Source organism: Podarcis gaigeae (genome assembly GCF_964106915.1).
Source record: "Podarcis gaigeae genome assembly, chromosome: 13".
Taxonomy (NCBI): Eukaryota; Metazoa; Chordata; class Lepidosauria; order Squamata; family Lacertidae; genus Podarcis; species Podarcis gaigeae.
Genome location: NC_139689.1, coordinates 19,203,561 through 19,216,903, shown reverse-complemented (window position 1 = coordinate 19,216,903; position 13,343 = coordinate 19,203,561). Strand labels below are relative to the sequence as shown.

Genomic DNA, 13,343 nt, shown 5'->3' with positions numbered 1-13,343 from the left:
CAACTCTGTGCCTGTGGAGAACCCCAGGGGCACCACCAGCAAGATCATGGTGCTGATCTGGGCCTTCTTCGCCGTCATCTTCCTTGCCAGCTACACCGCCAATCTGGCCGCCTTTATGATACAGGAGGAATATGTAGACACGGTGTCTGGGCTCAGCGACCAGAAGGTGAGAAGAAGGGAGGGCTCCCAGAGGGGGGGAAACAGAGGCATAGTATCCAATTTGTGGAATTCTCTCCCCAGGGAGGCTCGCCTGGCACCTTCATTACATATCTTTAGGTGCCAGGTGAAAACGTTTCTTTATAACCAGGCCTTGAGCTGATTAAACATTCTATAGCCTTTTAAATGTTGGGGGAGCGTTATTGGTTGGTCTGTTTTTGTTTTATTATGTATTTTGTGTTCTCATTTTGTATTTTTATGTTGTGAACTGCCCTGTGATCTTTGGATGAAGGGTGTTATACAATTTTAATTAATGATAATGATAATAATAAGTTCCACTCCCTCCCTCCCTCCCATCATATCTCTCCCTACCAGACAAAATTCCCCATTCATTCCTTTGCCACAGCTCTCATTTTATTTCCCCTTTCATTTTCTTTTCCACCACCAAAATCAACATACCAGGCACAATGTTTTCCTTCAGACCAGATTAAACATATCCCCATTTCCACTAATATAAAAAAATTAAGTGACCACCACTGCTTCCCCAGTGTTTGACAAATGATGAAAGGGATGCAAGGAAAACCATGAGATGTGTGTATAATCATGGCCACATGTTAAACCAAAACCAAACAACCCTAAAATCAAAAAGATGTGTACCTTTGCTACACTTTAACACAAAAGAGTAAAATTGAGTCTCTGTTATTTGCTGTACACATTTCCATCAAATCACTTTTAGAAGCCATGGTCCTACAATGTCTGCTTGGAGTGCCTTAGATCGCAGCTGTCTTGACTTCACTTGCATAGTCTTGCAAGGGCATTCTTTTTTGACTGAGCAGCTCAGGTTTTGCAAGGTTTATTTTAAATTGCTTGGGGAGGAGCTACCTGGCTGTGACCACTGCAAACTCAGCAACTGGAAAGTTTTGCCTTCGGTGCCAATAGTGCTGTTGGGTGTCAGTGAAGTGTCAGTGAAGGTGAAACTGCCCAGAACAAAGGCAAAGCCAGAAGATCAGACAGGCAGGCAGGAAATTGCACATCTTTGTCTCCTACTCCAAAGTACCAGACCTGCCACTGAAAAGCCTCTGAATCCTAGGGAGCTCTTAGTAAGGATCTGGCTGAGACACACATACCAAGTCTGTGCATTCGTATTACAGTTCACATTATCTAGCATGAGCTCACTGCCACTAATCTACAGCTCTTCCTCTAGAAAAAGTGCTAGCAGAGCCTTGTAGATTACCCACCTGCAGAGCAGGAGAGCTATTCATGTTGATGCACTCATGGCACACTTATCATTTTTAGAAACTAACGGAGGCAACTGAGAACAGATTCTAGCTCTTACCTTCAGCCCTAATTGCTGTTTAATTTTAAAATGTTACACTTGCTTGTGTTGATAGGCTTCTGGTGGGCAATGCTTGCTTTCAGAAAAGCAACACATACCCACAATCAGGCCAGATCTATCACACTCCCCTTAAGACAACTGCAACTGGAAATATGTTGGTGTCCCTGTGCATGCATACATGCATGTGGTCAAGATTAAAGGGTGGCTGACCTAAGCAGTGGAACTCATACCCTTGGTAGCTCCTCACAGCCCTCCACTGGGATACTTTGCTGGTGCCCAGCATGCATGGTGTGTATTTATAAACCAGAACGTGGCTGATTATCCCCTGGCAATTAGCCCCTGACGAACAACCACAGCTGTGGGGAAGGAGGGGGCCACACAAACTGGACCAGCTGTGGCAAGGCAGCCTCACTCCAATTGAATCCCTTTCGTTAAGAACTAACGAGCTGGGATGTAATTAATGGGCGTAATTAACGTCCAACATGAAACACAATCACAGATAAATATTAAACAGCTCAGATTAACCAACTCGCACTGAGTAGGGAGCAGTTTGAGGGAGAGGGTAAAAGAAGAAAATCCAGGCAGAGGAAAAGAATAAGTGTTTCTATAGGGGAATCATAGTAACATCTATTCAGAAGTACCACTGAATTCAATTGGACCTTATGCCCAGGTAGGGATGGGGGAGAAATTTGATTCAATTCACCTTTAAAGATGAACTTCACATTTTCTGAAACAGTATGTGACCTGAAACACAGCTGTCCTTCGGACTTACCTACATTTTGCATTGCAGTTCTCCAGTAAGGTAATGTGTACAAACATGTATATACAATGGTAACATTTGCATATAAATGCATATATTAATGAACTAACATACAAAAATGCATCATACTAGGGGAAACTGTTTTCCAAAATGTGTATATTAGGCAAAACTGCATATAAAAATGTGTATCGAAGGAGAAATTCCCACAAAAATGGTGACAGATTTTAACTAAGTCTTTTTTTTATTTAAAAAAATCAGCTAATGTAACCCTAACATAATATTGGAAAAGTGAGAAACTAAGAGACACCAAAACTGATATATTTGCCACCCATCCCTAGTCTCAGGTTAAATAGCAATGCAGCCTTAGTCTTGTGAAATTCAAGAGAGGGAGCCATGTTATCAAGTTGCAACAAACACAACCAAAAGCCTTGTGACACCTTAAAAACTAACAGATTAATTGCAGCATCAACTTCTCTGGACAAAAACCCACTTAACACGGCGACCCCCTCTGGACTTTGCCATTAGAGAAGGCACTGCATTTAGCCATCAAAAGTGGAAAGCCTCATTCTGTGCACCTGACAAAGCAGGCTTAAGTCTATGAAAGCTTCCTGTACAATAAATGAACATGTCTTCAAAATGCTACAAGACTCTCGTTTTGTTTCTAGCTGTAGAAACGTTTCCCCCTCCCCTCGCCATCCTGATGGTTTTCCCAGTATTCTCTTCTACCTCTATTTGCCTCTTTTCCATTAATTCTTTCCCCCATTGCTTTGTCATACACATTCCTCTGTCAAATTCCAGATAATCTCTACCAATCTCCCATCTTCTTTTCTCACTTTCCCCAGACGCTTTTGTCTGCCTAATGGCTTCTAAGCTTTAGACACCTAGAAACCTCTTTCCATTATCCCCATTTGCAAGAAAACCATCGCTCCCCCTTTCTTCTTCCCCGCACCCATTGCTGGCACTCTGTATTTTGTCCCCAACCTGGGATGAATTTAATTTTTGCTGTTTCTTTGCTTCCCATTTCCATGTCGAAAGGCCCAGTTGCCCCAGGAATATCAAGGAGGGACTGAATTTGCTCAGAGAGCTCTTGTGTGAAGCCAATTTTGTGATGCTCAAAACAGACCAAAGATGTTTTTCTCCATCTACAGCCTTCTTGAAGCAGACTCTTGTAATAGAACAAGCAGGCTGCCTCTGCCCTTCATACTTCTAAATGTGTCCCCGTCTATTTCAGTATCACTATCTCTCGGTGCACCTCTCTGTCAACAATCCTGTCTGCCAACTGCTGAATCCATCTATACCCAGAATTACCTGTTCATTCTGTCTTCTATTTATGAGTCCATTCCTGGCCTCTTTCCACCCCGCCCTGCTTGCCCCTTTCCATTTTTCTCATCTGACTCCTTTCTGACTTTGGTTGCGGTAGTGTCACAAGCACCTCTTCACTAGGGGCCACAATGTAGTATCAGAAGAGCTACACTATTCCCTTTTTTCCATCACATCGTATGCACTTCTGAGCCTCCGCCCCACCAGAGGCTATGTTTAATCTGCTGCTCAACTCATGCAGAGTACTGCATATCCATTGCAGTCACCCCTATCCTCTGTATTTCTCCCCTTACCATAATAGGCAAACAGGAATCAATGTGATTGTTGCTAAAATGCTGTTTGTAAGAGCATTTTAAAATGAAAAACATAGGGCTCGTCTATGCCTTTACTGATCATGAAGAAAGGCTCTCTTCAGCTTGACAATAAACAAACAAACAAGCACATTAGTTGAAGAGGGTGTGTGTAAGCATAGGAAATGTGCAAAGATGGGTCAAAAAAGGACAAAAAACAAAATCAACGCTGCCTGGGTACTGGTACAAACACACCCTCAAGGTGTTTCATCTTGCATGGCCTTCAAGTTCCACATCCCACTGTTCCTTTCTCACTCTGCTTCTCCCTTCACTCTATGTCTTATTTCCCAAACTGCCTGTCTCACCCTCCTGTCCTTAGATAAATCTCTAAAAAGTTCGTTTTCTTTTCCTTGGCTTGGGCACTGGTCTCTTGGCTGGATTCTAGAGGGCAAACTCAATAATCATACATGATGTTTCTTGCTCATATCTATTTAGCCTTCTCATCCATCTCCAAATACTACTGTCTGTCTGCTTTCCTATCGTGTCACGGAACTGTTTGAGAAGAAGGAGGCTACAAGTCCCTTAGTCTAACCCCTGCCACCAGCTGGGACAGACCACCCGCCCACCCACCCACATCTTCCAATATCAGTGTCCATCTGACATTACAGGGGTGGAATTCCCTTCAAACTCTAAACATCATGAACAATTACACCCTGTGGAGTTGAAACTGACCCCCAAAGCCATTATTAAATGAAAAGCAGGTTCAGGAGAGGAGAAAATAAGAGTGGCAGGAGGATGGAGGAAAGGGTGTACATAATCCCCTCTCTGTCTGCCATTTTTCTGCTTCAAGTCACGCACAAAAACACAAATTTTCCGTCTGTGGGAATCCAAAAGCATGTTGGAAACACAGAATCACAGAGCTGGATCTGCCTCTGCTGATACGGTGTTTCCTCCAGCGGCTTCTAAATCCCCCTCTCCCAAGCTGCTCTTCCTAAAAAAAATGTGTGACATGAAGGTCAACCCTGAGCATGAGCAAAACTTGTTCACTCAGGTTGTGGCAGTTCCTGATGCCCAGAGAAAAATTTAGAACTTCCAGATATCAACCCTTCCTGACTATCCTCTTCCCCAATCTAGCCTGTTTTTCTAACCTACCTCACAGGGCTATTGTGAGGCTAAAATGGGGAAGCAGAAACCATGTGCCTCACCCTTAGCTCCAAAGAGGATGGGGATAAAAATGGAAGCTCATAAATAAATCTGTTGGCTCATTTATTCATCCTCAAATAAACATGGTATTTACTTACCCATCCATCACTATATGCATCTCTCAATTTCTTATCCATACCACTCTGCTTGTCTGTCTCATCCATCACACACAACAGGGTGCTTCTCCATATCCAGAAATCATAATGCTTGGGAAGGTGAACTCTGCTCTAATTGATGCCAGCCAAATTTCCGTTTTATTTCTCAGCAAACTGAGCACAACAATACACTACTCCAAAAGTAGCACCAGCAAATTTAAGAATCTTCCTCCTCCCGTCCTTGCTCAGTTTTCACATTTCACGTTTTCAGTTTCACATTTGGGAGGAGAGCAGGGAAGGGGCAAGATCCGCAGAAGCACTCTTCACACTCCAATTTCCCTTTACCTCCCTCTACAGTTCCAGAAACCACAGCATCACTACCCACCTTTGAGATTTGGCACTGTTCCCAACGGGAGCACCGAGAAAAACATTCGGAACAACTATGGGGAGATGCACGAATATATGGGGAAGTACAACCAGCGCAGCGTGGAGGATGCACTCCAGAACCTGCAGACAGGGTAGGTGGGGGGAAATGGAAGAAGCAGTGGTGGCAGCAGCAGGAAGGACAACTCCAAGACCCTTAGTTCTCAGCATATATTTTCATCCTAAGCCTTTCTGCTCCCTGGGGCACATGGCCTGCAGCAGGCCCCTACAGTGGGACCACATGTGCCCTATGTTTCTCTCCACATAACCCATTTTTTACACAACAGATGTGCAAATGCTTCTCATTTATGTCGCACACTCTCGTCGTCATTCCATGAGGCCACACTCCTGTTGTAGAGAAGCCACCATTTGCCCACACTTGGGGTAAATATTCAGTGAAGTAAATGCAGTTTTTCCCCTCTGCAACATCCTCTCCCTCCAGCGGTAGTACATTAATTGCTGTGGCAATTGCTATGTGGAATGTGACTGTGTGAGTGACACAGGCTGCTGCTGGATGTTGCTTGTGACATGGCCAGCTTTAATGCCCATGCTGTTTTGTGATCCTTTAACAAGTTTATAATTATAATTAGTCAATTTTCATTAGGCTGTCATCTGATTAAAGAAATCTTAGCCAATTTAATAATAATATGAGTTTGGGTCAATTAATCAGTGAATTAATTAAATCTGCAGAAATGTGCATATGAGCAAAAATTACTCTTTTTTTTTTAAGCATACTTTGTTTTTAGATGATGCACTGCAGACATTAGAAGAGGCATCCCCACTTCTCTCTCATATAGGAGTGAAGGCCTGTGCAAAAGCTGTGCTTGCCATGTGCTGTTAATGCAAGTAATTGCATTAAAAATATTTTTTTTAAAAGAAACTGTTGCCTTGCTCATTGGGGACTCCTTTTTAGTTGAATGAATCTAACCAATTAATTAAGGCTGCAAGCCTATGCCCACTTACCTGGAAGTAAGCTTCGCGTAAGATCTGATTATAGAAACTGCAGTCCTAAAAAAAACCCAAAAAAACACCTTTAAAGGCTGTGTACTCCTTCTGTGTATAACTCTGGTGAGCAAGTGCTTGTCTAGCCTTGGTAGCTGCACACACCAGCAAGAGTGCCTCCCCACTGTTCCCCACAACAACACTTCTGTGAACTTCTATGAACTCCTGCTGGCTCATTTCATAAATAAACCAAATAAGACAAGTCCACAGTGAGGCATTCAAGTGCAGGATTGAGCTGCGCCATCATGCTGTTAACTAGACTTCAGTGTGGGGTTTTTGTATGTGGATTTTGGATTTGTGAGCATTTGTGACTTAAACGCTAATTTTTTGCTGCTGTAGGAGTGCATTGTAGCTCTGCCTGTTTGAGCGCCCTTTCAGGGTGGTTCCCACTGCTGTTGGAACTGCTGCCAATCCTACTAACAATTTTTTAAAAGCCAACTGGCAAGGTTATGGGTGCGTGATTCACCATTTAAACACCCACATACTCTGCTAATTAACCCAAATTAACCAGTGGCGTAGCGTGGGTTGTCAGCACCCGGGGCAAGGCAAGTAATTTGCACCCCCTAACCCGTGGATTTGTGCCCCCTAACCTGTGGATTTACGCCCCCTAACCCTCAGATGTTGTGCCCAGCGCGGTCGGCCCCCCCTGCACCCCCCACGCTACGCCACTGAAATTAACAACCACCTCCCAATTCTACAGTCACAATCATTTATATATGGATTGGAATTCCTACTCCGTACATATATGTACTTAGGACAGGCACCTCCAACTTTGGGCCACCAAAATTTATGTGACTTCAGTTCCCTTCACTCCTGACCAATTTGTCAAGCTGGCTGCAGGTGTTGGGGTTGTACTGTAGTGATGGGCTGGATGGGGGCTAATAAACTGAGTCTGAGTCCTGGCAAGATTGAGGTTTGTAGGCTTGGGAAGTCAGTAAGTTGCCAGGCCTGGATGGGGCTGCTCTCTCCTTGAAGGAGCAGGTGCAAAGTCTGAGGATTTTCCCAGATCCAACTCTACCACTGGAGGTGTCCTCAGTGGCTAGGAAGCTTGGCTGAGAAGACAGATACAGTTGTTCCTGGATCAGGATAGCAGTTATCCATGCATTGCTAACCTCACAGTTGGATCACTGCAACGCACAGTTTGTAGAACTACCTTGGCAATTGATCTGGAGGCTGCGGCTAATGCAGAATGCAGGGGTCGGCTTGTAAACTAGCACCAGCAGATAGCAACTTGATTTCTGGATTTGCACTGGCAAATCCCTCACCGCATGTTGCCTGCATTGACGTGGTGACCTGTGGATGTGGGTCTCTGATGTGGAGGAGGTCTGTTCCTCCGGAGGTGCAGGCTTGGAAAGTACAGATTCCTGCCTTGGGGTTCCAGAATGCCTGATTTGCTGGGCTCAGGCTGTGACTCAGGCTTGCATAGGATACTAGGGCCTGTGATCTTCCTTGTAGCTGCTGGACTGATAGTGGCCCGCCTTGTCTAAATTGGAGCTGCTCTGGCCAGGAGTTGTGGCACTGGGCCATTTCAATGGTGCTGAAGATTCTAAAAGAATGACTTTGCCACTATTGCAGAATTCAACTATTCGGTTCTTGCTGCTTTCCCCTATGCTGTCCCTGTCTGGTGCTTTGTGTGTTTACTGCTTGTTAAGTTCTTCCTTCTCTTTTTAATCAGTGGCCTGCATCTACTCTTCAGGGTTTGTTTGTTCTTGTTGTTTAAAATTCAGAGTTTTTTTGTTTTTAAATACCACCATGTACATTCATGGCCACCAAAACTTTGCCAGTATGTGTGAATGGTTGAATGGGGAGGGGCACAAGGGGACAGGACGGAGACACCTAATAATCCGATCCTATGTGAATTTAAAGTTATGGGCCCTGTGTAGGGTCAGTCTGTTTTTAGGACTGTGAAACAGAGGGCATTAGAAAGCAAAACACTGAGAAGAAAGCTTGGAACCAAGATATCTAGATAGAAGTGGCTGAAGAGGTGAGCCTGTCTATAATAAAAAATAAATAAAGGGGGGAGGAAGCGAAGATAAAATAGAGTGGGACAGTGGCTGACGTGCAGTTCTAACAGTAAAGGGCACCTTTTCCTTATGGGCCTATTAAAAGTATCTCCTATGCTATGTATTTCCTATGGCAGAAAACTTTAACAGCTTTAATGGGAAGATTAATCAGGCTCATAATAAAATCCCTGCACCCCAGTTAATTGGTCAGGCTAAGCATACGGAAAGGCTCAGTCATGTTTAAAGGCACGCTGCTGGGGCAATCATCTAGTTTCTAGCTCCTACCTGTGACATATTTGATGACAACGAAGAATAAACGTAAAGGTGTTCTATCTTTCTAGTTTATTACCCAAAGGTGGCCACCTTTTGGCTCTCAGGAGTCGTATACTTTCATGTAATGCTAAGAACCAGTTTTTATTTAATTGATTTTTATACTGCTCTCCCTCTCACATTCAACTGAAGGCCACAGTGCTCTGTTGAATTAATTCTTAAAATATTTTAAAAAGCCTGTCCCTTCCACAATATTGATGGGCCTTCAATGTGTTTATTTTTTGATGCCGTTTTGACTCTGGTGTGTTACTATAACAGGAAATATTCACATATGGGATAAGAAACAAGTGAGCCTCTCTGTCTAACAATGAATATTACTATTTGTTTAATAGGGATGCGGGTGGCACTGTGGTCTAAACCACTGAGCCTCTTGGGCTTGCCGATCGGAAGGTTGGCGGTTCGAATCTGTGTGACAGAGTGAGCTCCAGTTGCTTTGTCCCAGCTCCTGCCAACCTAGCAGTTCAAAAGCACACCAGTGCAAGTAGATAAATAGGTACCGCTGTGGCAGGAAGGTAAACAGCATTTCCGTGGGCTCTGGCTCCCATCATGGTGTCCCGTTGCACCAGAAGCGGTTTAGTCATGCTGGCCACATGACCCGGAAAGCTGTCTGCGGACAAATACCAGCTCCTTCGGTCTAAAAGTGAGATGAGCACCACAACCCCATAGTCACGTTTGACTGGACTTAACCGTCCAGGGGTCCTTTACCTTTACCTTACTATTTGTTTGTTAAATGGTAAGCTGTCTCACACTTAAAGAAAGCTGTCCCCTTCCCTCAAAAATATGCTTTCCCTTTAATTGCAATATGAATGTCTGTAGTTCTAATCAATAGGTCTGTGCAAAGGTGGACAAATAATAAATGGAGGCATTTTTAATGCGCTAAATGCTGCATCCATCTGTCCTTCTCTGCCTGCCTTTCTTATCTGACTGCAGGAAACTGGATGCCTTCATCTACGATGCAGCCGTCCTCAACTACATGGCCCGAAAGGAAGAAGGCTGTAAACTTGTCACCATAGGGAGTGGGAAAGTCTTTGCCACCACAGGCTACGGCATTGCGCTGCAGAAAGGTTCCAAGTGGAAACGGCCCATTGACCTGGCCCTGCTCCAGTTTCTGAGTGATGGTAAGGCTTAGCTACATGCCAGGTTCTAGGGAGAGCACTGGGAAGTTGAGAGTTGCCCAGGTTTTTTGGATGAGAACAAACTTAAGTGTGAGTAACTGGGAGGTGGGGGGGGAATATTTTCTCCAAGATCTGTGTGAGTGGTATTGTTCTCTCTCTGTCTCTGTCTCTGCCCCACCTGCTCTTCCACTAGGCAATGATTGCTGGGTGTGTATGCGTAAGATACTTTGGAGCAGGGGTGTCTGAAATAAAGGATATTTATTACTTGCTGTGGACACTCCTGAATAATTTGCACTGGAAAGAAATCTATGTATAATCCTACTTCCTGCTGCAGGGCAAGACCACCCCATTCTATCCATACACTATGAAAAAGCATGAAGTTGAAATATGGGGCAACTGGTGCTCCTTCTTCAGATACTCAACCCCCACCCCACCTCCGCACCCATTTCTAGTAAGCTCAGAGCCCAGAAAAGTACCAAACTGCCAATCCCACTCCTTATGGATGGGTCATGTTCTTCATAGTGATTGGTGAACAGGACTTTCCCTCACATGTTTGCTGGGGCAGGAGGCTTAGTCAGGTAAAGGAATGCTGGTCTGCCAAGATGAAACATTCATTACCCTTTGTTATAAAATGGGTTATCTGGATTCTGAAGTTCAGTTAAAACAGATTAGTTTCCTTTAACACACTTTTACTATGGTTGAATTTATTGATGTGTGCTCCTTGAATTTTGAGAAGTCATGGGGCAGTGCTATATGGGATAGTTTCCTTTGAATGAAAGAGTTTTGTATGGTAAACCGCCCTGTGATCCTCAGATGAAGGAGGTATATGGTGTCATTGTAATAAAAAACGTTAGCATAATGGAAGCAAATAGGCACCCCTACAGCACAGAACAAATCCACTAATCCCATATCAGATGTTCAGAGAGAGAGAGAGACCCTGCATTCCAAGCTGTTTCACCTTCAGCTAACTCACAGCTCCTTATCTGTCTGTCCCATTAAAAAAATGAAAATGCTTTCTTGCTGTCTCCCTTCCTCCCACACCCCAATTCTGATGGGTGTTGCATTTACAAGTTAGAATGAGATTTGATATCATTAAGGGCAATTAAAGCCCATTTGTCAAGTCCCTGATCAACGGTTGATTTGTCAGGCAAAACCAATGTGACAGGCCCATTCATGTTAATCAAGTGAGCAAAACTCATATTACCAGCAGGAGTGTGGATTTCTCCAATTCTTTTAGTGTATGTTTATCCATGGAGATGGGGAGGGGTTTCTAATTCAAATGTAGAAGTTTGCTGAGAGGACTTATGGGCCCTGGAACTGACATGGCTCCCTCATATACACTAATGCCCCCACACCAGCCTGCACACCCTCCCCCATTCCAATGCTCCAGATAGCTGTCCCAGTGCACTTCCCTGACTATCTCCTAGCAGGCCTGCAGACTGATCAAAGTGAACATGCAACCAGATCATGGTATTTTATTTTGGATTAATTAATCCAGGCTGAAAGGGAGTAGGAATCCCAAGAGAGGTGTGGAGCCCACTCAGTTCACGCAAGGAGGTCTGGAAGCCAGGACTCCTGCGTCTCCTGGGAGAGCAAGCAATTCCTAGTGGGTTAGACTCAGAGCAAAGGCGATGGGAGACAGACATCCTGCTTTCTATTTCTAGCTCCAGGGATAATGAACAGACACAGCTCTGGTGTGTTTGATCTGAGCAGAGGAACCTGGATTCCGTCTCTGCTGCTGCTAATGGGCTCAGTCTGAGGCTCTAATTGCTGTTAGCCAACAATCTTGCTTCTCCTAATAGGCCTGACTGACTCTGGGGATATCCTAGAGAACAGCACACGGGGCTTTCCCCGCCCCACCAGGACATATAAGCAGATGTTGGGGACGGGGCTGTGTTTCAACTGGGTCACCCAGTGTCCATGACACTTAAATCATTTTGCCTTCCCTGCATCTATTAGGCTGAATGAAAAAGCTACATGGTTTACTCTCCAGCTCTCTCTGCTGCGATTAACAACATTCAGAAGTGAAGCATTCCAGACAGAGAGGCGTTCTTTGCTTCACTTGTGAAAAATGCCCTATGAGGATCATGATGTATAAGAATTGTGTGTGGGAGAGAGGCCGACAGATGGTTGCTTTGTAGAGTTTGGATGTGTTACAATGAATGTCCAAAATGTGGTGAATGTCAACTATTCACATGTAAATACTGACAACTTCAGATGAATTTTATGAATGCCACAAACAGACAGACATACTCCCATTTTGGGGACAAATTTATTGCATAATGATAATCACTATTTGACTGTTGGCATTCGCCAGGGTATCTCCACCTTAATTAAGCATTCACAACATTCACCTGGGATTGCCAACATTCACAAGTGACAAAATTCCAGATATACATATTAGAACTTCTATTTGCTTGCAATTACTCTATATTCCAAGCATCTGTGCACAAGAATAAAGCATGCAAACTAAAAAAAATGCATGTATAATAATCAATGTTTAAAACTTACTTTAATTGCAGAATTTTCACTTTAGGTTCACAGAATATCCATAATTTTGTTGGCATATAATTCCACCAGTATGAGGGTATATAATATATACAGCGGAGATTTCATCTGTTTGGAATCCTTCAGTGTATTGATGTATAACTTCATATGTTGAATATGTACATGCTGAAGGGTGCTGGGTATTTATTATTTATTTATAGTTATTTTTTTAAAAAAATATTTAAACAATATCCTCTCACGATACATCAGGGCAGTGGACCACAACAATTAGACATTTAAAAGCAATGCAAAGTAATCATCAATGTGACTGGCTACTCAAGAGACCTTTTAAACAACTGCTAAGGCCTGTCAGCATAAAAAAGTCTTAAAGAGACACCTGAAAGTCAAAGTTGCCTGCCAAATCTCTATTGGAAGAGCATATCATGATCTTGCATGTATGTATGCATTTAAAGGAGCCTGTTGCTTGGGTATGAAGGAACACACATGCACACCATTGTAAGCTTCCAATTGCTTATTAGGGGAGAGGGAGGCAAGGAACAGTTGCCCAGCAACCCACCCATCTGTCATATCATACAACTGAAACCTGTACTACCTTTTATACCACACACACACAATTTTAGTCTGCAGCATTAATCAATCCTGAAAGACTACCACTGCATAGCTCCATCTTTGCAATCACTCAAGTAGATCAGGATTCATAGGATCAAAGAACTGTAGAGTTGGAAGGGACCCAAACACCATCAAGTCCAACCCCTTGAAATGCAGGAATCTCAGCTACATCATATATGGCGGACGACCAACC

At 43.7% G+C, this 13,343-nt stretch overlaps 2 protein-coding genes across 7 annotated transcripts in view; one reads left to right on the top strand and one right to left on the bottom strand.

Annotated features, from left to right (window-relative positions):
• KDELR1 (KDEL endoplasmic reticulum protein retention receptor 1) overlaps window positions 1-13,343 on the bottom strand; it is a 123,810-nt gene that overhangs the window by 54,540 nt on the left and 55,927 nt on the right. The window lies entirely within an intron of this gene.
• The window catches only part of GRIN2D (glutamate ionotropic receptor NMDA type subunit 2D), a 57,039-nt gene that overhangs the window by 32,718 nt on the left and 10,978 nt on the right, over window positions 1-13,343 (top strand). Inside the window, exons 5-7 of the mRNA XM_083710229.1 lie at window positions 6-166; window positions 5,518-5,678; window positions 9,849-10,036. Coding sequence (XP_083566355.1) covers window positions 6-166; window positions 5,518-5,678; window positions 9,849-10,036 — 510 coding nt within the window. The remainder of the gene's footprint in view (window positions 1-5; window positions 167-5,517; window positions 5,679-9,848; window positions 10,037-13,343) is intronic.